General features: G+C 37.5%; 1 protein-coding gene across 5 annotated transcripts in view; it reads right to left on the reverse strand.

The window, feature by feature from the left end:
* The window catches only part of GRM5 (glutamate metabotropic receptor 5), a 267524-nt gene that overhangs the window by 46839 nt on the left and 192780 nt on the right, over positions 1-27905 (reverse strand). For all 5 annotated transcript variants that reach the window (XM_065035120.1, XM_065035055.1, XM_021280136.2 and 2 more), the window contains 2 exons: positions 18283-18518; positions 3930-4176 (listed from right to left, as the gene is read on the reverse strand). In XM_065035120.1, coding sequence (XP_064891192.1) covers positions 3930-4176; positions 18283-18518 — 483 coding nt within the window. The remainder of the gene's footprint in view (positions 1-3929; positions 4177-18282; positions 18519-27905) is intronic.

Consider the following 27905-nt stretch of genomic DNA (forward strand, 5'->3'; position numbering starts at 1 on the left):
TGAGGAGCCAACTTTTTCCTGGCAGCAGGCACAAAATTAGTCCCCAAGGCAAAGTAAATGGACAGGGTAGGATAAAGAGTGATACTGTTAGAGTGTAATTTGTGAAGTACAATGAACAGATAAGTAAAAGAACCAGCTTATTGAATCAAACAATTTCTTAAGTAAGATACTAAAGCATCTCTCTTAGTTTTGAACAAACACTTTTAAGACTCAAGATCAGTTGCCATACTATGTGTAACATCAAGATTTTTCCAAGGCTGACGTAAAAAAATACGGTATAACTCTTTTAAGATATACTCCATCCATGGATATCAGTATGCTTTGCATGAGGAAACAGTCTAAATGTCCCAGTGGAGAAACTATGGTAGGGATTCAGTGCCAAAATCGCACACAGGTCAAGGTCAGGACTGCAAGCAACCTGTGAAAGAAAATTAAAGCGGAGCTTGACTGAATGGGAAATATGATCTTACCCCTATCGCATGATTCTTGAGTTTTTCCAAAAGAAGAAGAAATGACCAATGACACAGCTAGGAAGAAAAATTTATGGTAGTCCTAGATTTTGGAATATTTAACTTTCATTCTGTATAAAGGAAATGTCCATGGCTTTGAGGATGACCTCGTTGATGTTGGAGATGTGAATGCCAGACTGACCCAAATTAATTGAATCCAGACAATACACACACAAACCCAAATAAATAAGCTTTTATACATGATTATAAACCAAGGTGTTTGTTGTTGTTGTTGTTCTTTTGTTTTGTTTTTGTTTTGTTTCGTTTTGTTTTTCTGAGGTTCACAGGCATATTAAGAGTCTGTTCAAAGATTAAACAGACTAACCAAAAAGTTAGCCCAGAAGCCACTGTGGGGTCTTTATTCAGCATTATCGGGACATTGTAACACTCCTCTGATTATCGCTTTGTTAAAGCTGTCAATTCAGAATTTCATGGACAGATGAACAAAAGTACTCTCCATGCTTAACAGGCCATGGGAACTAGAACAATTGTCCCTCTAATAGTAATTCCATGCTTATATCCCAAGGAAAATACCGGAAAGAAACCTAACAAATTAAATTGACTTTAATTAAATAAACTTTTGCCTTAATATGTTTTGTCTTTCACAAGCTTCTTGTGCAGAGCAGCATTGGTAGACTGATAGTAATAGCCAGACTCAGTAAGTCCATTGCTATAGTGGAGGTTCATGAGTCACTGGTTCCCTGGAGCTTCCTTGAGATACCACAGGGATAGTTTGTCACTTTAGGAAATGAGAGCAGATGGTGTGATAGCACATTTCCAGCAGAGCCCTAATCACAGTGCAAACCCCTTGTTTCAAAACAGAAGTGCCATGAAGTTGCTGAGAATCCGTATTCTATTGGTAGCACAGCCAAAACATCAGCATCTTGTTTTTCTTGCATTTTCTTGCCTTCTCAATTTGTTCTTTGGAGTTTTGATAGTATTTACAGATAGTTGTTCTCTTCCTGAGAAAACGTGTCTGTCTCTTTCAGACTCATTTGGTTTTTCCTTGTCTTCTGTCTCACCTAAAACAAGCCTTCCACTAGACTGGTTATCTGCTTAAAGCTCAACATAAACATAAAGAACATTGGAATAGGGCCAGGATTCAAAGCGTCTTGTGGGATTAAACATGTGTTGTATAATATCAAAACCCTTTTGCTACACATCAAAATCCTGAGCTATCTAGGTCAGAAAGGCTTTTTATGTCCTGATTTCCTGCTTAAAACTAACGCCAACGTACAGCTGTGAGGATTTAAATTTGCATTTTATGAAGTGAAGATGCTGCTATCAATGCAAATGAACAGGGAGATGATTTGTTCCAGTACGACCACACCATCTCCCAGCTGTTGCAAATAGTGTCTGACAGTGCTCCAAAGACTATAAACTACTCAAAACCTTGGAGTTAGATATGGAACTCCATATAAACCTTTGACTCAAAGTTGGCTACTTTAAGCACATAGACTGGTTTTAATAATATGACTATTGTAGGAGTAAAAGGAACAAAGAACTATATTTCAAAAATAAATGATCTCTGGGAGCATTTTGTTATCACACACAGTCCATTAGTCTGAGCAGGCAGATCAATACTGTACCTCACACAAATCCAGTGAGGCTGGACTTTCTGAAAGTTGCATTTGCCAAGATGCACAATCAACATGGTGTCCCCATGGTCTTTGGTGAAACACTGATGTCCTACTCTGACTGAGCAAATGACTGCACGTCATGTAATTCCTTCATCATCTTTCTTAGAACTCAATTTTTAAAATGCTAAGATGTTCCGTTAAATTGCTTGCAACAAACAGTATTAAATCATTAGTGTTAAGCATGCCAGCATGAGGAAAAGTTAAAATTAAAGGTCTCTTTGCAACATTTAGATATTGTCATTAGTGTATTGTCATGCCACATATAATTTATTCATAGCAGACTTCAGTCTTTTTGAAAGAAATGAGTGAAACAGAAATTGGAATAAGGTAGGATGCAGTCCACTGCATCTGAGCACCATAAACCAAATGGAAATCCTTTAAGAGGAATCTGGGATGAGTCTTTTAAAAATAATTTGGTCAGAAAAATCCAGACTTACAATTTTTCTTCAGAATTCAGCTATTTGTAAAAATAGAAATGTTTGGTGGAAGACAGCCTTGCTCACCGAAGCAGTGTTAAAAATAAATTTTCATCTGAAATTTTCCTGGATTTCTGCCAGTTTGTATCTTAATTCTCTTACCAACTCACAGTGAACTTCCTTAGAGCCTAAGTCTGAAGAGTTCTAAAATTTGTGTCTCCAGAGACACAACCAGATTGCTTTGTAGGTGGCTGCCCCGCTGTCTTTTGGGAAGAATGCTGACTTTACAGGTTTTCAAATAAAAATTTATTTGGAAACTTCAGAAAGTTTTGGAAAAGTCAAAATATTCTGACTAATGGATTTACTTTACCTACACATCTCTACTCAGAAGTTAACATTTTCCTTTGAGTTCACATTAGTGGGAGAAGACAAAATTGAAATGAATGTGCAGGATGAACAATTTTCCCTCTAGTAATCTGTTTATATGTTGCCATCAGAAAGATGTTAAAACACTTCCCAATATTGTAGACAGAAAAGACTGTATCAGCCGGACTAGAGCAAAAGCAGGGAGTGAGGCAGGAATCTACCCACTGAAAAATAAGGAAAAATATACTTTGAATGCTATCACACTTGCTATTCATGTTCTGACAGTTCAGTAGACAGAAACCCGGAAAAAAACCTCATCACTCTTTGATGTGCATTTACATGAATACTGCATATATGTCTCAGAAAAAGAAAAAATTATCTTATATTTCATAGAAGTATGTATAAGCTAGCAGCAAAAGAAGCTTTGTTTAAATTCATTTTGGTTTATAGCAGCACAGTATGAATTAATGGCCTAGTCTGTTACAGAAGTGGAAAGTTTTTATTTGGAAAGTATGGAAGCACATTCTTCACAATTCTGGTGGAAAAAAAAATCCCAGAAAATTAATGCAATATTTTTGCTATTGTTTTACTTTTATTAACAAAAGAAACATGTCTACTATGATTGCCTATTGTTCAATCGAACACATGCACTTAAACTACCAAAGAGAGACATAGCAATACTGTGGTGGCCATCATGGTATATGAACATAAAGTTGGAGGTCTGGTGGTTTGTAGTGAGAAGTACCTTTTAATAGTACAGAAGAAGCAAATTAATACAGGAAGATTGTGTGCCTGAAAGTTCATGTCCTTTCTCATCACAAAAAATGCACATTAAAAAAAAAAAAAAAAAAAAAGTTATTTTGAAAAAATAAGCACAGAAAGTCAGGAAATGTGAAAATAAAAGTATGAGATATTACTTCTGATGTGAAGTCCGCATGTATCTACTGCGGTCAGTTAAGGTGTCTGGTACCAAATAGTTTGACACATGTTAACATTACCTTCCTGGTGAGTCGCCATTCTCATCAAACAAGATCATGTCCCCAGAGACGCCGGTAAAGTTAGTCTTCATGAGGGATTCCAGGAGCTTCCGACCATCTATGGGCTTCATGGCATCACAGAGGCCCACATAGCCTGGGCAGAGCGAGAGCTGCATGTTGTGGAGGCCGTACGCCATCGAGTATATTGCATTGATCACAAAGCCCATCTTGGAGTCCTGAACGTGTTGCGTCCTCAGGGTCATCTGGCCTGCCGGGGAACATGGCAGAGCAGGTGGTTAGTGCATGGGGCTGGAATACCATCAGCTCTTATGACATCTGTTGTTGGGTTGGTTGTTAGTGGTGGGAAAAGTATTTTTAAGTATTTTAAGCAGTATTTAAGTATTTAAGCATTTTAAGTATTTTAACATATGCTCTTACTGGTATGCACACTGACCACGTTAGAAAAAAAAAAAAGAAGAAAGAGATTAAAGAAGAGGTTCTCTTCAAATATTTTACAATCCAGTTGATGCCTTTCTCTGTGCGGCTCCACACCTCACAGACTTTGTTTTTCAACTACTTTTCCATGTGTCATGAGCATTATAATTTAGCATTTTGAAGAATCCAGGAACTTCTCCCCACCTGCAGAAATCTCTTCACATCCTCAGAAATGTTTTGTTGAGGTGTAAATGCTAACATGGGGTCTATTTTGTAGTGACCTTGTAGACAACACTTTTGTTTCAGAGACATGGGAACCAAACCAGTGCGAACAGACTGACCTAGGCACAACTCCTTTACTGTACCAAAAGCTTCCCGTGCTAATAACTCTCCTAACTTTATATCTCTTACTCCTCTCTGTTTACCAAGCAAGGATAATGATGCAATGCAGATAAATGCATTAAAGTGTCTGTGAACGGTTTGATGATGTGGGTTAAGCAAGAACTCTCTTCAGCAAAAACTGGTTAACCTTACTCTGTTCAGGTTTTAAAACATTATGTCTGGATTTCTATTTCCTATTTAAGTTTCTGTAAAATGCACAATAAAAATTCAGTTAGCAGCACCTTGAAAGTCTTTTTTTTTAATAGCACAGTTTTATTAATGGCATAGATTTGCTCTGCTGGCAGCACCAGTCCAGCTAAGGAAGAGTAGACTGGAGGTTTTCTGCCTCATATGTCATCAGCAAAGCTGCCAGCTGCACTCCAGCCACCCGAACTTTAGCACTGGGAAAGGAGAGGAATCAGAGATAAAGAAACTACGTCAGTGCTGCTGGGAATTAGTCAGACACCTTGGAAGGATTTGGCTCTGGAGGGAGAACAAACAAAGAGCTCTACTAGAATATTTGGTCCCCTTTTGTCAGTAAAGCAGCAGTCCTTAGGAGCTGGGGAGTCCCATGTGTGGGCAGCTAGGAGCAAAGAGAATGGAAATAACCCTCTCTGTCCACTCCATGGGAGTCTCCCATATGTGAGCCAACAGCTCACCTTTCAGGCTGTGAACAATATCACCACACAGTCTTAATCACTGAAACATTTTAGAGTACTGAAAACATCAGGAAGTGTAGCAAAAATATATAGTTTGAATTGAAAACCATGGTGTGGAGTTCAGTAAGTGAATGACAGTACTGAAAGATCCCTTTTTCCCTTCTGTGCTGGAACTGGTGCTCCCGGTTCTGCTCAGCCTCAGAAGCAGTGATTAACAGTTTGGATAGTTAAGTGATATGAGCTTGAAATGTCTGAAATAGAATAAAAATTTGGAAACAACACATAGTGTTGCTCATTTGTTCTGTTCTACTAAGGTATTGCTTTTTCCTAATTAAAAATAATAGGCACAAAAACTGCAACAGTAGAGTACACGCAAAACCCAGATTAATTGAAATTAAGTGGAAAATTGAACAAGCATATTACATTGCAATACACAAAACTTGGTTTAACTAATTATTCATCCTCAAAATTAACAGCTCACAAACCATACAGTTAATTATAGTAGCCATTAGAATGAATCAGATTCACATCAGCAATAGTATTTATTATGAAACGATACTTCAGCTGCTTTATTTTGTATGATTGCTTAAAATATAATAACTTAATTCTTACAGGAACACTCTCCACTGGGCTTTCTGCTTCAGTTTTATAGAATTATACTTTCTTTAAACATTGAATCTCATTCAGTTCACCTGATAATTTGTAATGAGGCTGCTTAGCTCTTCATAGAAGCTGCTGGCAATTGTCAGCGGAGTTGTGAGAGAATTAGCTGTTGTGAGAATTTCAATATACTTCCCGCTAGTGGAGAAAACAATTCCCTGAGATGTTAACGGTCTGAATTTGCTGTGTAGGGGAAAATCCAACCGGCCAAGTCTGACTGTCAGCATGTAGTACCTCAGAACTCTGTAGTTAAGGGGAACATCTCAAAAATTTAGACAAATATTTTGCTCTTTAATATACAGTGATATAGTCTTGAAAAATGCCAGTATTAAGGAAATAGTTGTCTGAAAGTGATTTTTAACCCATTTCACAGAGCAGTTAGGCACATCAGACTTGAAGCATCTAAGTAACCCTATTTAGTTCAGTGGTATTAAGATGTGATTTTTAAGGGAAGGGTGAATGCACAAACTAAAAGGCAGTCTTTCATGAAAAAAAAAAAAGAGAGAGAAAAGCATAAAAATATTTTAAATCTATCCCTGCAACAAGTATGATTTAGGTAGCCTTAAACACATTGTTCGCTCTTGCTGGAACTCAGATACATATTCTTAAATTCATCCACAAAGCGCCGTTTTCAGACAAGAACTTTTCCTGACACAGCGTCATCAAGAGATGGAGAGGTGGCAAAAGTGAATTTAATGATGATACCGCCAGTAATGTTCAATGGAATTGACCTTACTGATTAAAATCTCAATCAAGAATAATGAAAAAAAATTAATAAAGGTTGAGGTGCTACTACAGAATTACTGAGCAAAGAATAAATATCTATAGACTGTAACCCACATGCTTGTTTATGATATCCATAGTACAGCTTTTTTCTATTAGATTTTTTAAAAGCCCCTATCTATAAAAACCTGTTTTCCTCCATCTTGCACAGCCCCATATGAGAAAAATTTGCAAAGAAGGAAATAAGAATGTCTTGCTTTCCTGTGGGCTGGGAAAAGCCAGCGTGATGCCATTTAATGTTGGCATGTTGGATAAGCAGGACATATTCACATGAAAGTTTTAGTTCGGTTTAGGTGTGGGCTTTCAAAGCCAATCTCCAAATCATTCCTTCTCACTGTGCTTTGGTTTGGACTTGGTGTCACAGTTTTAGGGCAACATATCAAATTTGTTTTATTAATAAGAGACACTAAAACAGATCAAATGCCCTGGGAAGGCACCTAATGCATCATAACTGCAAATGGGTGTTCAAGCCTCAGGAGCAGACTGCAGCCAGTTTAGAGTAAACTTCCACTGAGCTGTGAATCTTTTGTGTCTCACAGAGTTTGCAGTCAGATTTAGCATCACTCCCAGGATGCTGCAGTCATCAGGAGTTGGAGATACAGAGGTGACAATGTGCCTGGGCCAGGTATAAATCTGCATTTCATATGTCTCCAGTCGATTCTTGTTGCAATTTTGACAGGCTTAAGTACCTTTTCTGTGGCAGGACTGAGCAATTTTTTCAGGACGTAGCTCATATTCCCACAAACATTGTTTGGAAAAATATCAACCTGTTTATTAATCTGTGCTGAATTTGGTGGTTATTTCCAAATTATTATAGAAAGTATTCTGTACTGCAGTACCTCAGGACCAATAAATATTAACACTGCATCATGATAATTGCTGCAGATATAAAAAATTCTGCCTCCTGCAATTAAGAAGGACAAGGCAATGGGAGAATGCAGGGTGAATCTAATCATACCTAAGGAGGAAAATGAGACAGTACTTGCAATCATAAGTGATCAAACATTGTTGAATTCTTTGAGAAAGCAGGGAATCTCAGTGCTTAGTGGATGTGCACAGATATCTCAGTTCTGTCCTGTTTATTCCCTTATCTTTCTTGTTCAAGTAATTTTGGTAAGTAAATAAGGGCTTAACCTATTATTTTCCAAGCTCTGAGATCACAAGGCAATTCCAGTTTCGAAGTCATATAGCCATTTCTGTCTACAAAATACTGTAGAGACAAATCCTATCCTTTTGGCAAATCAGATTACCCCTCCGTCTTTCAGTTTCCCATCTAATAATAGTTCCTTTCTACTACTTTTTATCTGCCATCTTTCTTTAGACTAAATATCACTCAGGAAGAGGACTACTTCACATTATCTTCCTGTTTGTCCTCTGCCTAATACAAGGGGCTGGTTATTTGCTGGATTATTTAGACGCTATCATGCTATCTCTGAAATGAAAGTAAAATTACCCTGTATTTCATGGGAAAGATAAGTATGCAAATATTTATTCTACAGAACATTTAGGAATCTATACATACAGGATTTAGGTGAGCCTTTGCAATATGGTTAAATGCACTAAATATCAGCTTAGGAATTTGCTGCCACTGGAGTAGGTGGTTAACATCCATGCTTTTTCCTACTTAAATATATATACTGTTTGTGTGGATTTATCTTTATGTTCCCAGGTTTATTATAAGACTGTGACTATACCAAAGGCAAGAAACAGTCTAAGCATGTTATAAACTGAGATCATCATAACATGCACCCTTTCTGGCCACAGTGCTGGGAGTGACCTAGTTTGGGACACTCCAGCAATATTGCAGCAGTAGATAAACATGGGCTATGCAGGGCGATCGCAGTCCAGCTCAGCTGCACTTCATGAAACAAGGCTTGGAGCCATGTGAAGGCAATTTCAGGGATGTCTACATCACAGCTATGGAATATGCACTGAGGCCTGTGACGTGAACCTGGGAGTTTCATAGAATCACAGAACAGTTTGCATTGGAAGGGACCTTCAAAGCTCATCCAGTCCCACCCCTGCCATGAGCAGGGACATCTTCTCCCAGATCAGGTTGCTCAGAGCCCCGTCCAGCCTGGCCTGGGATGTCTCCAGGGATGGGGCATCCACCACCTCTCTGGACAACCTGGGACAGGGTCTCACCACCCTCAGTGTAAAAAATTTCTTCCTCTGTCTCACCTGAATCTCTCCTCCTTCAGGTTTAAATCATTACCCCTTGTCCTATCATAACAGGCTCTGCTAAAAAGTCTGTCCCCATCTTTCTTTAGGACCCTTTTAAGTACTGAAAGGCTGCAATAAGGTCTCCCTCCATGGGGAGAAACCTTTTCTTCTTTCTATGGGGAGCTGGGCAGGGGTGGTTCTGAAAGGAGCCAAGAAAGATTAACCATGCAGAGACTGCACAGCCCTAAACTCCTGTTCCAAATTTGGTCTTTTCTGTTGTCACTTCTCCAAAACACAAATATGTAGATGATGGAAGAGAAACATGTTCTTTCACCAAAAATGTGATTCCAGCTGGCAACACTTCATTCCTTGGATCTATTTAAAAAACAATTAGTGTACTTATGGGCACTGAGCCAAGAAAGGACTTCAGGGCCCTCACAGTCCCAGTGCCAGGTGAGCTGGTTCTCGGCAGGGGCAATGCGGAGTTTTCCTCATGCCCCAGCATCACTCCAGCATTTCCCCCATATCCCCGAGCTCAGGCCACCCAGCGATGGCTCCACCAGCTGGAGACGGCTGGTAGCAGGACTGGCAGGAGCTGACTAAATAGCCCTCCTCAAACTGGCCCTCTTGTCCCCTAAACACGGAAAAAACAAAAAAACCCCTCTAACTTGAAGGAAATTCTGAAATATTACTTTTTTTTTTTTTTTTATCCTTTCCCTTCCTTACTTTTTATCCTCAAAGAATACGAAATACAATTTTTTCACTTTACCAGCTGGTAACGTTACAAAGCCGCATCAAACAGGGATGTTAAGGAGTGCAAAATTACCATGGTTCAATATCCTTTCTCTGCTTTCTAACTTTTCCAAAGCTGAGAATACTTTTAATTTTAAAGAATGGAGAAAGGATAAAAAGAGGAGTGAAAATACTTTACATTCCAGACAGCACCCCTCTTATTGCATTCTTAAGGAGAAACAAGAGAAAAAATATGAAACAGAATATGGGAAAACATTTTTTTTCAAAGTGCACGGCAGTTTACTATGCAATGGTTTTAGCACTGAAGTAAAGGGAAATTGGTAGTGTTTAATTTTGTTTTAATTTTAAATTTTCTCAGTGATCAAAAGGTTTTTTAAGACCAAATCCTAGGGGACATCACAGAGGAAACCAGAAATACAACTTACAGTCTCCAACTATCTCATGTTTCCTCATGACTAACTCACAAATTAGTTTCTATACAGTTTCCATGTATTTGTCATTGAAGATTTAATGAATTCTTCTTAGGTTATTTTGGTTTGGTTTGGTTTGTTTTTTTTGCTTTGTTTTTGTTTTGAGAGACAAGGGGCTAACGGAAGTGAGTTCTGGTTTTGCTAGCAAATACATCCCATGTTCACAGCACTTGAAGTTCAAGCAGACCAGCAAACGTGGGATTTTTTCTTTTTTTTTTCTTCTTTTTTTTTTTTTTTTTTTTTTTTTTTTTGTCTTTGCCTTAGTTAATAAAAAATCAGGACAACAGGCTAATCAGCTAATCTTTGCCACAAAGACATGGTAGTGCCTGTCTGCTCCAGAATATGGTGTAGGACTTCTTAGGTCTGTCCTGGGTCCATGCTGTCAAAATTGTGCTCCTTGGGAACACATCCGTAACATCCCTTGGACCTGCATGTTCTGCATGGTACATCACCAAGTCAGTCCTCCCAGAAACATGCATGTCTCTTCAGTGAAGCAATGAGTGGAATCTTATAAAATGGAGGAAAGTTGGTATATGTGAATCAAGTTAACGCATAGTGTTCATACCTAATTAAGTTAACATTGTTTAAAGACACAGAAATTACTTATTTTTATTATACTTATTACTTATTACAAAATCTGCCATCAGAGCTTTCTGTTAAACCAATGCTATTTGTAAGGTTCTGCATCTATTTTTTTCGTTTAAAAATTAAATGTAATTGTTTATTTATTATTATTTTCCCTAATTTTAGTTTCTTACAGGCTCTTGGACTGACAAAAATGATTTCTGCTCTATGGGAAATTTCATGTACTTCAAATGTCCTTTTCCATTCAAAATGAATATATAAACTCAAGATTGGATTTTATCTTTTCTGAAAAGGAAATTCAAAAGGAAAAAAAAAGAGATTGGGCAACACTTGAAAATGTCATTTTGATGCTGTGGCAAAAACCTGGCATAACACTGAAACAATGTTAAAGCAAATTATAAGCTTGAAACAAAACACTTCACTGTTATTGAAATGAGAAAACAAAAAAATTACTCATTTCAATGCTTTTCTTTCAAAGTGTGTGTCATTGAATCAACATGCTGCTATGGAACGCTTCGAATTTGAGAAGGAAATATCTTCCAGTACAATCCACTTGCTAAATGTTTTTCACCAATTCTAACTTTCACTTTTTGCACCTGAAAGCCAATAATAGCACCATTACACTTCATGTGGTGATTATCAATAAAATGTTAAATTTGAGAATGACTGAGGGACCAAATTCAGTGTCCCAAAATGCAAAGACATTCAACATTTTTTTTCAAGTATGTAGTTGACTTTGGTGTTTTATGTCTATTTAAGCCTACATAAGCAAGGCACATTTAGAGCTTTTACAAATCTGACTAGATGTTGACTTGCATCCTTGGGAGCCTATGTATTGGTGGTGGTCTGGCTTCAGTTGTCAAGTTCAGTAAAATCAGTGAAAAGAGTTTTAGTGACTGTAAGTCCTAGCAGAAGGTAAGTCAATGGATGATTTCTTCACACCATTCTCTTAACAACATTATTATCCTTTCACCTTTGACAGAATTCAATTTCTTTGGTCATAAATTGCAATGAAACAAAACCACTACAGATGCAAAAGCACATTAAATACTGGCATATATCTTTCTGTACTTGCAAGCACACATATATGAAGTATCTGAGTCTATGTAGGAAGCTGAACTGCTGAGAAAAAAGAATGACAGGAGCTACTCCAATTCATTAATCTAATAAGAACTGTATATAATCTGAATACATTTAGTGATAATTTGCTTTTGTTATTAAGCCTGAAGGGACATGGTATACCTGTAAAATGGTATTAATCTTCCACATAGTTTTCAAGGTTCAGAAATGCAGTGAGAAAAGGAATTATGATAAAAAGAACAAGGAATTATAATATAAAGAACAAAACCACAGTAGCACGGTATATACTCAAATATACCTAATATATAGAAGGAGGAAGGCAGGTAGCATAAAGTGAAAGAGACATAGCTTTGTAGTCAAATTTTGGAGGAATTTGAATTCCGTAACAGCACTGAGAATGAAGTTATTCAAGGGTTGAGTTACAGGTGTATTAAAATCAGGATCAATGTATATCAAAAAGTCTTTCAAGTAGATGTAACAGAGCATATAGCAGTTCTTAGTGTCACACTGCTTCTTCCTCTGTGTCAAAAAAATAGTGATGAGTCTGTGTAGGCTCCTGGCCCAGATTATATGGCTCCTAAAAAATTCAGATCTAGATCTTTGTCTTACAGCTGATCTGCCTTGGGAAATTTCTGGACCTGACCCAGCATCACTGTAAGAGTAGTGATAAACTGGTTTTGAGCTCCAGATCTGAAATGTGGCCCATAAAAATGAGAGCTGGACCATCACTCAGCTTGCCAGTGTCCAATTATAAGACATAGTATTTCAAGTGTATTGATATTATATTGATCAAGTATAGAAACTCAGCATTCCTACACTTTTGGTTTTAGATTGCAAATGAAAACAAAACAAATCAAGTTAAAATTATTTTCTATTTTTTAAACAGTAAATTAAAAGGCATTTTAATTCTCCTGAATACAACTTGTCTGTCGCCCAGTTCGATACTTGAAACCATAAAAACATAGAACAGTTTGGGTTGGAAGGGACTTTGGAGATCGTCTAGTTACAACCTCCTGCCATGGGCAGGATCACATTCTGCTAGATCAGGTTGCTCAAAGCCCCACACAGTGGAAGGTGTCAAGGTTTTACATTTACATTTTATGTGCCCTTCTGTACCATTAGCCATAAAACTTTTCTCAATTTTATCCCTAATCTCCTTTACCTCCCTTTCTGTAAATAAACTCTTTCACTCTTAATCCTATTCTTAATTGCTTGGAGATATATTAGTCATCCTTCTTCTAAGTTCACTTTTGTACCTTTGGAAAAGTGGTTTTATCTCAGAGAAGCCACATGGTTAAATCATGAATGGAAGATTTGGATTTCTGCATCCTGCTAAGACCCATCCAGAATGCTGCTGCAAATCTCATTTACCCTGTTCATAACCTTAAGTATGTTATTTTTTCCTATAAACCCTGCCACTGGCTTGTTTCTCCCAAATATGTCAGACATAAGTTTATTTCCTCGCTTTCAGTGCCCTCTATGTTCTGTCTGTGGTTGAACATTGTCTGTGATTACCCAGCCTCCATCATTTCCTTTTCTGTTTTCTACCTTCCTGCTTTGAAACATGGTATTTAATGTCTGGACCCTGCCGTAAATACCCGCACAATTCCCCCTTCACCTTCCTTTAGATTCTTTTTTCTGTTTTTCCTTTTCAAGAAACTACCACTTTTCTCTGAAGTCCCTAACCTCTGCCAGTCAAACTAAGATGTTGAACTGCTTCATCAGCATCAGCCTCAGTGAGACGCCACCTGCAGCTCTGCATCCATTTCTGGAGTCCCCAACAGAAGAAGGACATGGACCCTTTGGAACAAGTCCAGAGGAGAACCACAAAGATTATCAGGGGGCTGGAGCACCTCTCCTATGAGGAAAAGCTGAGAGAGCTGATGATGTTCAACCTGGAGAAGAGAAGGCTCTGGGGAGTCCTTAGAGCAGCCTTCCAGTACCAAAAGGGGACCTACAAGAAAGCTGGGGAAGGACTTTTTACAAAGGCATGTAGTGACAGGATGAGTGGTGATATCTTTAAACTGGAAGAGGGTAGATTTATATTACATATAACAAAGTCTTCCCCATGAGGGTGGTGAGGCACTGGAATAGGCTGCCCAGAGAGGCTGTGGATGCCCCATCCCTTGAAGTGTTCAAGGCCAGGATGGACAGGAATTTGAGCAACCTGGTCTAGCGGAAGTTGTCTCTGCCCATGGCAGGGGGATTAGAACCAAATTATCATTAAGGTCCCCTCCAACCCAAACCATTCTATGATTCTATGATTCTCTATTTATTTGCTCTTCCTTGTCTTACACTTAGATCACAGATACTTGCAATGTGTATGCTGGTTTTGCTCTGTGTTTAAGTAGCACCTCAAAAATACGGTTTCATCCATGTCTCTGGCTTTTACACAACATGGCAAAAGTAATATAATTTAGCAGCAGGGGCAAAAGAATTCATTTAACAGACCGGTAATTGTAATTATTCTGGTTGTGCCCCAATGACCTTGAAGACTTGACTTTTCCACTAATGTTGGTTAGGCCAGAGTTTCACAACATGTTTCACTTGCATTGGGTTTTGCTTCTGCTCTGTCTTAAAAACACATTTGTAAAACAGCCTCACTAAGAGGAAAAAGGACCAGGAATTTGAGTTCTGGTGGTGACACTTGTCTGTAAAACAGCAAGTACATACACACTTGGTCTTCAAAGGTCCCAAGGCAAACAATACCGAAGGACTGGATTAGCCTTTTACGACCTGAAGATTGTCATTGAGTGGAGTTACTAATTTGAATCAACTTGTACACATAGTTACAAACTTTGCTGAATTGTGTCCTTAGATAATAAAAAAAATATCTCACTGGTGCCAGAGGGGAAACCAAATCCAATTTTTGTAAAATCCCTAGTGTTTGAAGGCCATTACATGTCTTTTTAAAGATGTGTTTAAAATTCTTTGTTCTGACTCTTGGTGTTCAGAGGTGGTTTGTAGCGGCTCTCCTGTGGCATGGAACTGATTAAATTGAAAATCAAGTCAGATAAGTCTGCAAACTTCTTACTTTCTGTGTTGCTCCAGCTGGGCAGAAAAATCAATGAATTTAGCAACAGCAGTGACACCCATTTAGATTAAGTAAGTATGTTCAAATCTGCAAACGAAAAGTGGGCTTGATGCTAAAATGTTCATCTGAGTGTGAACTAAGTCTATGGGAAGGGATGGAGACCTTTTAGTACTTAGAAATGAATGAAGAAAAAATATTTTTGATTGCTTTTCACATTCTCTTTATTCCACAGTTTTATTGTGCATATCTTATTAAGTCATGTCTTCATTTCATGATAATACGTGCTTGGCACGGCCTATGGATAACTGATATTAAAAAATGAAAGTAAAAAACCTGCAAGTCACTGGAGCTCTCTTCATTTCTTTATGACTTAATGTATTTTCTGTCACAAAAGTAAATGTAGACTACCATTTTACTAGGCAGGGATCAGCAAAGCAAACACAACGGTTTAAACAACTAAATTCATACTTGTGGCACCGGTGAAGTCAATTATATATTCAGATTTCAGCCCTATCTCCTTGTGCTTATTTTCTTGCTGTTTAAATAAGCTGTTCATACTGTTAACCATTGTTTATTTTTTCATGATAGTACAACCAGGTTGCGGAGAATAATCAATTTTTTCCGCTGGTTATTGCTCTCTGTATAGATACCTTCATTTAATAATGACCGCATCTATCAACACTAATCAGCTTTATGTTTATCTTTTTATCATTATCCCAAGAAGTAAAGAATGGCTTGCCTTTTGGTGCAAAAACAGATTTTTATTTCACTCCAGCGTTTCTCAATAAACTCAATCTCTTTAATTGGAACACTGAGAAACACCCTTAGTGCTTTTTTTTTTTTTTTCCCCCTTTTTATGCAGCTGCTGGGGAAGACAATGCATTCAATTAGATTAACTAAAGGGCACTGTCCTGTTTCCTTATCAGGATAAATCTGAAGCAGCACTATTATATTCATCATTGTGCAGAAATTGTCAAGGCAGTCTATGAAATGGTTCTGACCATGAAGGGCAAGTATTATCTTTACAACTGAGGGAATCTAAGACTCAAAACTTTGAGTTCTTGAAGTTAAGAAACCAAATATAAATGTAAGAATCAATAGAAAGACACAATTTTCAAAGTCATATGGAAGACAGGAAATGAGGTAGAGGCAAAAACTACCATTACAGTCTCAAAAATTAGTTTTAATTTTAAAGTTAAACTCCCAGCATCAAAATCTCTCAGTCTTTTAATTCTCAGAGAATAAATTTATGTCTTTCCAGATGGTAAATCCACAAAGTTGTCCAAGTTTAATATTTCTTCACTTTATCATACACCCTTGCCTAGTTTTGGGGCTATTATGAGAAAAACAGTGTGTCTTTTCAATAATGACACACAAAAATGCCATTAAATAAATCTGCTTGTAGTCTTTTTGGCCAACCTTTCAGTTTCCTTTACATTAATTTTGACAGATGGTCTAAATCAAAATCAAGACTGTAAAACTGAGTAAAATGATGGCTAACAACTTACTGTGTCAAAAACCTGATTAACTGGGCAGTTTTAATTAATTGTTGTGTGTATTGTTGTTAATCTGGGCAACTCCACAACTGAAGCAACGTTTTCCACTCTATGGCAATGAGAAAGAATTAAAGCCATCATAATCTGGTTTTTGTTCTTTTACTATGGCCATCATGGCCCAGCACTGAATATAACAATAATGATGAAGGAAAAGTAATTAGAACAACCTGTTTGGGAAAGTAATCCTTCTCTCTGTTCATGGTTTGAAAATCAGCAGATTGTGATCCTTGCACATTTCTTTGTGTATTTGACATTCCTGAGTTTTAGGAACTTATTTGAGATGTAGCTCATTCAGGATCTCTTTGTTGGAAACCTTCCAGTGATATGTGCTATTCAAACCAAGCTAGTAAAGCTTTATGATTAAGTTGTCTCATATCCATGACTGGGTGACATCACATCTATCATAGCATCTCCCTGCACGCCCCGAGATATTTTTTGTTGTACTGGTGAATTGTATTTTGGGCGCTATAAAAGACTATAGGCACCTATATTTCGCAGTTCCCAATGTTTCATATAAAACAGAAACTAGATTCCCCCAGTGTTGGTAAAAAGTAAGTAAAAAAAGAAACCCAGAAAAGTCAAATTGAAATGTCATTGCTAATACAGCACATTGGTAGAAACCAAGTCTTTATTAGCCTGTATCCTGCTGTTCCCACTGTATTGACATCTCAGGAAAGAGAACTACATTATTGTGGGAAAATCAATGAAGTTTACTGTTCCATATGCTGTACCTGTCATTAGCTCAAATAAAACCTGTGTTGGAAGGATAGAAGAAGAAAAATAATGGAGATAAATCAGTTGAATATTAAAGATGTGCACTGAGATTTTGGGATTCCTAGATTCCATTTCTATCTCAGCCACAAACTTCCTCTATGACCTTGTCCAAATCAAAAGAAAGATTCAGAAACATTAAGTGGGACTTAGGTTGGGTTTTGTGTTGTGTAAATCTAAGACTTGTATCCTTAAAGCCATTTTTAAGTCTCATGTGTGTGTAAAAGATTTTGACATTTTAGGGAGGGAAGGTCCCTTTGGGCTTAGAGCTGTGGTTGGGCTAATGCTCAGCACAGCACCACCTTATGCCCCAGCCCCAGCAGGACGTCCACAGTCTTAGTACTTCTTGATATCTCATATAATAAAGAGTAATTAACAGAAGCAATAAAAATTAATAATAATAATTAAAAAAAAAAAAAAAAGAGAGAGAAAACTGTACCAAATCTTTCTGGGAAAAAGGGTTTTGCCACTGTTTTACTAAACTGACAAAATGTTGTGGCAGCTTTGCTAAAATCAGTACAATTTAATGAAAAAGATCAGCTCAAAATGGCATTTTCTGAAATGACTCATGGTTGAAAGAAAACCTAATGAAATCTTTCAAACCAGTCAGTCTTCTATCTTAAGTACACAAATAATCACCATTAACATATGGACTTCAGATGACTTTTAGCATATTAACTCTCTCATTGCTCCTGTGAGCTAGAGCAATATCATTTTCACTGTTTCAGAAAAGAAGCATTGAATTTTTGCCTTACAACATTTTTTGAAGTGTTTAGTTGCCTGTGGAGGTAGAGTAGAATCAAGTTTTTCAAATATAGAGAGGAATTAGGTACTGAGGCACTGTTTGTTTCTTTAGAGATGTGAATACTTTTAAAATTGTGGTTGTCGTCATTTTGGAAAGAGCAAGGATTGCAATTCCAGCCTCTTTCCTTCCAATCCTACTCATTACTCCACCAGACCAGGCTGCGTCAGTCCAACATGAGGTGTTTACACCAGACATTCAGTCACACTGGTTTATACAGCAGAAGTAATAAATTCACTTACTTGTGCAAGTCTTGTTATATTTTGGATTCTCTTGAGGAAAGCCTTCCAACCGACATTGGAACCTGTGCTGCCAAAATTCCTGAAACCATGGATTTCGGTGATTGGTTTCTGGGCGAAGCTGTAGGTAGTAATCATCAAACCATTTAACGTCAGGAGACTGGAGCTTGATTGTTATTCCACCGACAGCTTCACGCTGGTACCCGTCTGTCACGTCATACCTGTCTGCCCAGCCATCACTGTAAGGATAAATGAAATGGAGACAACATTAACCATTCAACAGAATAAGAAAAGAACTTCCTTAATAGTAAAATTTGAAGCCTAAGTGCACATGCTCACACCTGTGATTCTGAGTGGAGTTTAGTAAAACATCCGTAATACTTATAGCAGAAGAACTAAGTATTTTCCTTTTCCTTTTTTTTTGCTTGTCACTGGCACCTTCTGCTTAGATGATATATTCTTCATCCTCCACTTCAGGTAATTGAAACAATATTAAAAATCACAGATCCTAAAATCTGCATTGTATAAGCACATCTCTGCATCACATTAAGCCTCACTGTGCTTTAGGGAGAAAATCCTGGATTCAGTGTTTTACTGACACCTGGGTGATACTACTCTTACCTGAAAGGAGGTGACATTGATGACAGGACCTCTTACAGTGTGAAGGGCAAGGCTGTGTTGCACACCATGCCTAGACTATACAATGGACAAAGAGACAGAAGCAAATTTTGAATGGACTGACACTGTTCAAGCAGATATACCAGCTCGGAGCTCAGATGCGTTACATCTGAAGCAATAGATTCTCTCTACAGACATGGCTAATTGTCCTGGTTTTGCTAAAAACAAGTTTCTCTTTTAGTGAATTTTGCCTGTCAGCTAAAGCCTTCATATTAACTGCATTTTCCTGGAGAACCAGACACATGTTTTGGTAAACCTAGCAATGGAATGCAAACTTATTGATAAGCACGGATGGACATCTCGCGAGAGGGGCGATGAGAAAAAAGTGACCAAGAAACTGACCAACTGTGTATAACATCCCATTCACGTGAATACTTCATATAAAGTGGGAGATCACGAGGATCTTGTCCCTTTGCCCTTTTTCCTTCTGCTTATGGCTGACATTAGGAGAGGACCTTGCTAGTCGTCCCTGCAAACTGAGGCCTAGTGAGAGACTGAATCCAGCTCCGATTGGCTGCAGAGTCTAATCCAGGACTTCAGGTGCCGGCTCTGCAGTTGCTGGGACTTTCAAGATTGGTTTTGTATATTTTATATTATTTTCTCTATTCTTATTAGTAGCATTAGTAAAACATCTTTAATTTTTTCCAACTCTCTTCACTCTGTCCTTCTTTTCCTCCCAATCGCCTCTCCTTAGTGGAAAGGGGGAAGAGGGAGGGGGAAGTGGGGGGGGGGGGGGGGGGGGGGAGAGGGGGTTAACAATACATCTGCCAGGGTTTTATTGTCACCCCGCAATCTTAACCCTCGACACTAATGAAGCTGGGTGAAGCATCATATAGATCCATGTGTAGCTTCTGTTTCTTGGTTGCTGATGGCCGGAGTATTACAATCTTGTGTGACACTGCACCACATGCAGAATTTTAACCCCCTTCTGTTAACCTTTCTGCTTGCAACAATCTGACCACAAGTATCCAAAAGTGACTGAAAACCCAAATCAAACAAAATTTCACAAACCTCTAGAGGTAATTCCCCTCTCCCCAGTTTCATAATGGATTTTTTTGGAAATACTGGCATTTATAAAGTTTCACTCCACTCCACTAGAAATGTATATATCTCATTAGAGCATTGCAGACTGTTGTATTATAAACATTATACTTCAGTTTTTCAAAAGCCCCAGGTTACAGAACTGTATAGGAATTTCAGATTGGTTTTTCTCGTCCTCTAAAAAAGCACTGATGTTAATGACTGTAGAGAGAACCTTTAAATCCTAGAGGTCGAATAACTGAAGGAGGAAAAATAAGCTTAATTTGTCTTCTTTTAAAACTTCATGAGTTGTTTAAAGCTAGCCCTAACAATTTTAAGTCAGTCATAGTGTAGCGGATACATGTGACCTTTATCTGTGTGGTTCTGTTGCTCTTTTTTGATCATCTTATGTCTGCTTTAAATGCAGCAGATTCCCTGTTCTCTACAGGGGGACTCAGCTGTCCTCACACAGTGCAGAAGTCAAGACCTCAGACAGTAATTCCTTCTGCACAAGACATTGTTTTCCTTGAAGCCTTGACTACATCTTAGCACAGCTGCAATGTCAATAAATACAAGCTTTGCCAGTGGCAAAAATAATATTCAGTGTCTGGGGTGAAAATGAAGGGACCATTAAACATGCTTTGGATTTCAAATGCATTGATTTACTCAGCACAAAAGATTAAAAATATACATTAATGGAAGGAGAAAGATAAGCATTAATGTTCAGCTTAAATACAGCACTTGGAAAATTTACCTTCAAGCTTAGATCCAATTAGGGATGAACACGGGTGTTAATGCTCCCAACCGCACTCAGGAGGATCAGTACAGGTAAACACTCCCCACCTTCCACCACTACCATGTACTGGCCGAAGAGTTAGAAGCATTTATGGCTTGTTTTGTGATTAAAGCTGCATAAGGGTTTTTTTTAAATTTATGATTGATTTAACCTTTTATTTGCAAGATTTGTCTTAATCTTTGGCAAGTTTTAAAGCAGTTTTATCCATCCTCATAAAATATAAAAGGTTTTATGAATGCAGGCTGTGATAGATTTGCTGTAGTGTGTTTTGTTGGTTTGTTGTTGTTGTTGTTTTTGTTTTTTAAACTGAATAGAATTTAACAGAATTGCAGTTGTGCTGTCAGTATCCCAGCTTTATTGATTCTCTCATAAACAACTTAGAAAGAAACTGTTTTCTTGTAATTAATTTCTTCATAATTTTTCAGAGGAACAGTTTTGTAGATCTAATCAAGCAGACTGCTGTAAAATGTATAGTATTAGTTTATAAATAGCTATCCCCTTTAAGAAGGCTTGCAACAGAGATGTGATTTTAAAACTTTAAGTCATTTTAAAAGATAGAAATAACCACTTCATATTACATAACCCTTCTTCTCAACTTTTTCACAGAAGGCCTTCTTAATTCGAAAGAGCTTCTTTTAATTCAGATAAGTATTTCAGCTTAGCTTCTTGGGCAAAAGGTTTTTAGGAGTGTTATGTAAAAGATGTACTCAAAGTGTGTATTATAGAGACAACAATATAGAGATAAAAAAGCCTTGGATAGACAAGGTGGCAAAGCAAATGTTAAACTAAAATTCAAAGGCCAGTGAAAGTGGAGTAGCAAAAAAGTTTTGCTAGATACAAAAAAGCTTCACTGGTGTGTGATATTTGAATTATGCACCCACAGTAGAGTAACGATACTTATGGGTAGTCAATGACAAGCTGATATAATGTATTTGGGATACTAGACCTCTGTCATCCTCTGAACTGAGTAAGGGGTGGGAAGGTGAGGGAGAAGTGGACAGACAGGGAGATAACTGCTTAATTTTGTAGTCTTCCCTGTCCCTCCTTAGACTTTCTTTCTTGTCTTAATTTTACTGCAGTAGCTGGCAGTATCTTTGTTCTCCATTGGTTGTTGCATTATGAAAGCTTCCAAATGGTATTGCCCATTGTTAGAATCTACTGGTTCAACTGACAAAAGGTGCTTTGGTACAAGAAATTGGGTGTAACAAACAGCTCCAACAGAAGTTCAGAATGGTCTCCACTCTCATCCACAGAAGTGGTGAGGTGCATAGGCTACCACAAATGCAACACAGGACTGAGTGACGGTGAAAGAGATGGTTCTTCATGTTAGCAGTAGAGTGTACAGGATATTTCAGTGAACAAGTGGTTAAGAACAGCTTCCTCACAGGTAGTAAAAGAAATCCAAGTGAACAGTATTTCAGCAACAGTTATGAAAGAGCTCAAACAGATTAAATGGGACATGGATATCCTTAACAGATCACTACACAAGTTCATTTTTTCTCCCTTGTGTGGACACTGTGCTTTCCAATGTTATTCTGATAAGTGATTGCGTGATTTTGATTACTAGAAATAGGTGGTGTTGCTTTTTAACAAATGGAAAAATGTCCTTAGAGTGATCCCACAAAGACTTATATAAAGACAGAGTTGCACATGGAGAAACCTTGCTGTGAAAGAAAGCAGTAGTTGCACAGCTGCAGCATCAAAAGTAAAAGCCCCTTGTTGAGATATCTATCTGTTATATGCAGCAAAGCATATATCTCATTCATAAGCAAGCCAAGGTAAGAGGACTATGACGTGCAGTTCTGGCTGCCTTCAATATTACACTCAAATTCAACACATTGGAGAACTGTCTTTCAGGATCGTGATGTTTTTTATCCACATCCAGTTCTTTTGTGTTAATATTCTTGGCTGTCACAGGCTGGCTATATGATATAGGATAATGTTCATACAGTATCAAACAAAATATATAATTGTTAATGACATTTCTTTAAAATAAAAAAAAAAGACATTTCAGAAAATTCTTGCACATCAAAGAAAATAAGGAATGACAGGAGGAAGGAAAAAGGGCCGAATGGATACATGGGTTTTATGGTTGCAGCACTAACAAGAGATGAACTTGAAATAAGAGGGCCATTATCATAATGTTCTCTATCTGTTATTAGATATTATGCACATGTGTACATTGTCCCAGATACCACTTTTTGTAGGATATGCCAGGGTGATGGACATTTTAGTTGAAAAAATATCCTTCAGCAAACAAAGGGGAAGAGTTCTGCTGCTTTCTTGAAGGTGTGTTTAGTTTACTCACAGTAAATCACAACAGTTTAACAGAAAGGCTTCAAAAAATGACACGACAGAGCCACAACATTTATAACATTTCTAATGAATAAAGACAACAATTAATGAATGACTATAAATACACTAACCTAATTCAATTGTGTAGATCACAACTGTACATACAATTACTTTTAAAAATCTCAACAGAAAAGTGGAGTCAAAAGAGACCCTCTTTAAATTATTGTGTTGCACAACTCTGATCACAGATAGTGAGTACTCTGCTCCTTCCTCTCCCACAACCCTGGATACTAATGGTAGTAGTAGGGAATGAGTCTTCAGAATTCTGTAACTCAGCATACCTGAACAAATAGGACTGTCCCTGTAGGACCAGTATGTACTGTTACACTGTATGTAAACATATAGATAGAGCTGCAGACTTTTTAGGATTATATTTGCAACCTTAAAATGTGAGAAACATGAATATGGATTCCTGGATTTTCTATGTTTTGTCCTTTCCCACCTTTCCTATCTTTCATATGAAATAGCAAGCACCAATAAGAGCTTCTCCAGATGGGTGGCACTGATGTGCCAGTTTCAGTCCACATTGCCTATTATATGCAGGGATTGTGGGAGGAAGGAAGAGCAATCTTTGACAAGAAAGTGTTGATCTCCAAGAAAGATGAGATGCAGGATTGCATCTCTTTTAAAGAAATCTCCACCTGTTTGAATGAGGTCTTTTTGTTTCTTCTGGGAAGAATCATCATGGAGTTAAGAGAACATTCAGGTGAGGAGCAGCACAGGAGCAAGCTCATGCTTGAAGCATTATGAAGAGGTCATCAAAAAGACACTTAATGAATATAAAGATCATTCAATATGCATGATGGTGATGGCTGCTTTGGGCTCATGCAGTGCAGTCAAGAAATTGCTAGCCCTCCTGAAAAACATTTACAGAAAGGTAAAGTTAGTCAATCCCTGTCAACAATGACTTAAGCATTTAATTCCACAAAATATCTTCAAAAATACAAGACAGACATTTCCCTGAGAGTACTCCACATCTACTTGGTAAGTAGCATGACAATCAACAGCATGGAGAATGCTACTGATGTCAATCTACTTGTCAGGGATAACAAAGATTTGCAGAGCTGATTGACACCTGCTACAGGACTAGCAAATGATTAGAGTTGGACATCACTGTAAACAGGACAAAGGAAGAGAACTATTGTCAACTTAAATTAGGTAAGAGAATGTGGAAAACTTTAATTTCATGGTAAGATATGTGTGAGACAACAGTTGCTCAGAAGAGATCATTAAGCACACATAAATAAGTAGACAAAAGAAGATTAAATGGGTTCAGGAAAAGCAGGGAAATGGAGGGGGAAGGAGGTGTTGCATCAATCATCAAGGTCTCTTTTATGTGTTCAGAGATGTATATGGAAGGAATTAGGTCTATTGACTACTGATCATGCTTACAGGTGATAAGTATTTGGTCCTTCATGTGATAAGTGTTGATTAATGCTGTCAAATCTGGAAGATGATATGGAGAAAGCTTTTTGTGAGCTGCTACCAAATAATTCTCCAAAGAACAGTAGTTTGTCTATCAAGTTCTTGGAAAGCTTAGGTTGCATTACTTGGATACAGGCTATACCTAGTGACAAGACAGAGGAGGCTTTTCTATAGGTGTTCGGTCAGTAGGTGGGGACTGTTTGAGAAGGTTAAGATGAAAGGCAAATAAGGTGGGAACAAACACAAAAAAAATAGCATTTGTGACTTTTAAAAGAGTAAAGAGCAAAAATAGCAGACTTCATTAAGCCTACAAAATTTTATGGTTAGATCTGTTGTAAGGAGTGTCTAAGGAATTGAAGAACTTAAAAGTACTTAATTAAGAGGTACCATGCAGAGGAAAGACAGAAAATATGGTAAGACATTCATGTAATCATCTCAAAGTTGGAAATATATGAAAAGAAGAAGCAAGCTCAGATTATCAAATATCAACATGACAGAAAAGCATTAGACAGAGAGAAAATTTGAAAGGTCAAGGCACAAAACACATTGCAGTAAGCAAGGGACATTGGAAGTAACACAAAGCTATTCTCTAACTACTTTATTATGAGAAGAATAAAGAACATGTCAGCCTGCAGCTCACTATTGGGAGAAAGCTACTAAAGACAAATTCAGAAGTTTTTAGTATGAGACTTCACAAAAGGGAAAACCTGTGGTTAGCAACAGAGGTAAACTGTCAACCAAAAAGTTGGAAGAGGATCTAGAAAGCAGGCTTGATGGAGTTAACTGAAGAACCAAACACAATACTAGGGGATAGATGTGATAACTTCCTTCAGCTAGATAAAAAGCTGCAGTGAAAAAAGATCATAATTTGTTTATCATGTTGATGTAAGCATTCACGACTTAAACTGGAAGTAGAAAGAATCATTTTAAATACCAGGAAAATATTCCTCACAGTAAAGAGTATAAGGAGTTAGAATAGCTTCGAGACTCTTGGAGGTGTCAAACCACAAGTTAGACAAATATCCAGCTGATATAGATGACCCTGCCTTGGCAAAGGGAGGGCAGTAGGCTACCTGACTTCTTGACATCCACTCTGCCTTGTATTTGTACTAGCTTATGTCGTGGTATGACATATGTCTAGGAATGATGATTGTATAAAACCCAACGGACTAGAGAAAGAATGCAAAGAAAGTTGAAATAATACCCTTCCCTCATGATTTCCCCAGCTTCTCATGATGTTTTACCTTGCTTCTTTTCTCGTTATTGCATTTTTCTCCCTCTGCAGTCATTATGGGACACATCGACAAACAACAGAAATTGATTTAGGATTAATTATGTGTTTGACTGTACACACAGCTAATTCTAATGATGTAGCTGGAGTACGTAGAGGTGTGCAGTGGGTCACATACCCAGCAGAATCAGTATTCCTGTTCTAGAGGGGAATCATTAAAATGAAACACGCAGAAAAACACTTCTCCATGCACAAGAGGAAAGAAATAGGTGAAAAAAAAAGTCTCCTAATTAGAGCTAGCTAACATTTTACAAAATCAACATATTTTAAATGAAAAAACTTTTTTTTCTTATCTGCACTAGAAATGCTTGTTTCTGTTACTTTTTAAATTCTCAGACTTCTCAAAATTACCCTAAATGAAAATGATACTAGGTTTTATATATATATATTTTTTTCCTGTGTGTGAAAGAAAGGGTTTTAGATAAATAAATCTCTCTGCATAGTTAAGACAGTATTTTGTGTTTTTAAAACAGAAAAGAAATTTTAGGTTCCTTAATTCAGACATTTTGGCCAACAGTCTGAAGTAAACATAGGTTTGGCAATTTAAGGCCACCCAGATTTGAATACCCATAGCAGCAATTCTGTATTACCGTGCCTACACATAAAATCTGTTGCTTTTGTAGGCTAAATCACCTCAGACGCAGGAACCGAAAGCCAATCGGTCAATGACAACGCATTGTATCTGAACAACAGCAAAGTGATTGCACAAGTTGACATGCCTACATACAAAATGGATGCAGGTTTTAGTTTAAATGTTACAAGCTTTTTATACTGCTTAAGATATTTCTTAAATCTCAACTATAGGTTTCAGATCTTTCTTTATGACCTTGACTTTAATGAATGTTTTCAGATTCTTGAGAAGCCTTCCAAAGAAGCAGGGAAAGTCTGCAACTTTTGAAGCATGTGATATTTGGAAATAATTTATGTACTTTTTTTTTGCTCTGCATCACTGGAATGGCTCTAGGAATTTTCTTTTTTTTTTTTTTTTTTTTTTGGGGGGGAAAAAGGCACATAGCATTTCTGACAAACCCAAATTCCACTTAGATTCCACATTTCTTGGTTTTAAAGCTAAGATTCCTTTTGATACCTCCCTTTTGATACCATTTGATTTTGATTTTACTTACCTAGGATGGTAGAGTGTCCTTTTCTCAGCTGCTTCTAAGCCTGAGTGGGAGAGGGGAGCAGGGAGAGGACTAATGCTAAACCCACTACAACTAGGTAGGTGCACACCTGCACTGCCAAACAGAAGAGATGTTCCTACAACAGCTCCTCACCATGTTACACATTTTCTCTACAGTCAACATGATGGATGCTCTGTCTTTTTACACCAGTGGGATGCAGCATAGAAAGCTGGAGACATGTCCACTAGTTCAGACCATTAGGTAACTCATTATACTAAAATTAACTTTCCAGTTATTGCCTCTGGACAAATTGTGATCACAGAAATTTCTTGAGTCAGTAACAGTGAGATGGGGAATGAAGCTTTTGGATCCCTGTGTTCTAAAGCACTATTTCTTAGATTAGACAAACTGCTAAGAGATACATGTATACAAAAAAATAAAAAAAAAAGAAATTGACTCCCCACTCTCCCCTTTGCAAACAGTTGCACTTATTTTCTAAATTGAAAATGCAGTAGTATCTTGGGATCAGTTGAGCTGATTTCTTTTTCTCTGAAGTCCCTCCTGCTTCAATCTGTAGCTAAAACTATTACAGTTAATGAGTGCATTCATTAGGCTCTGGAGTGGTCTTCTTTTGTTATGCAAAAATCTGTTTGTGGGCCACATAATGATGATGGAAACTGCAGTTCTGCCTACGTGTAATCACATCTCTGCCAAAAATCTGACCGATAGCATTTGAGTATTTATTTGAGAATTTTTCTCCAGCTGTGTAGGAGTTTGTTAACTGCCATTGGTTGTCTTTAGTTTTTCTTTCATTGTATTTATCTGCTATTTCAGTTTTATTTTTTTTTCCTGTATCTTAAAAGATCTAAAAATATTTAAAAGTCCTCAAGCTCTTCTGCAAAGTGCTGCCAGTCTTGCAAAGGTAAATTTGTTTGGTTGT

This window comes from Columba livia, chromosome 1 (assembly GCF_036013475.1).
Source record: "Columba livia isolate bColLiv1 breed racing homer chromosome 1, bColLiv1.pat.W.v2, whole genome shotgun sequence".
NCBI lineage: Eukaryota > Metazoa > Chordata > Aves > Columbiformes > Columbidae > Columba > Columba livia.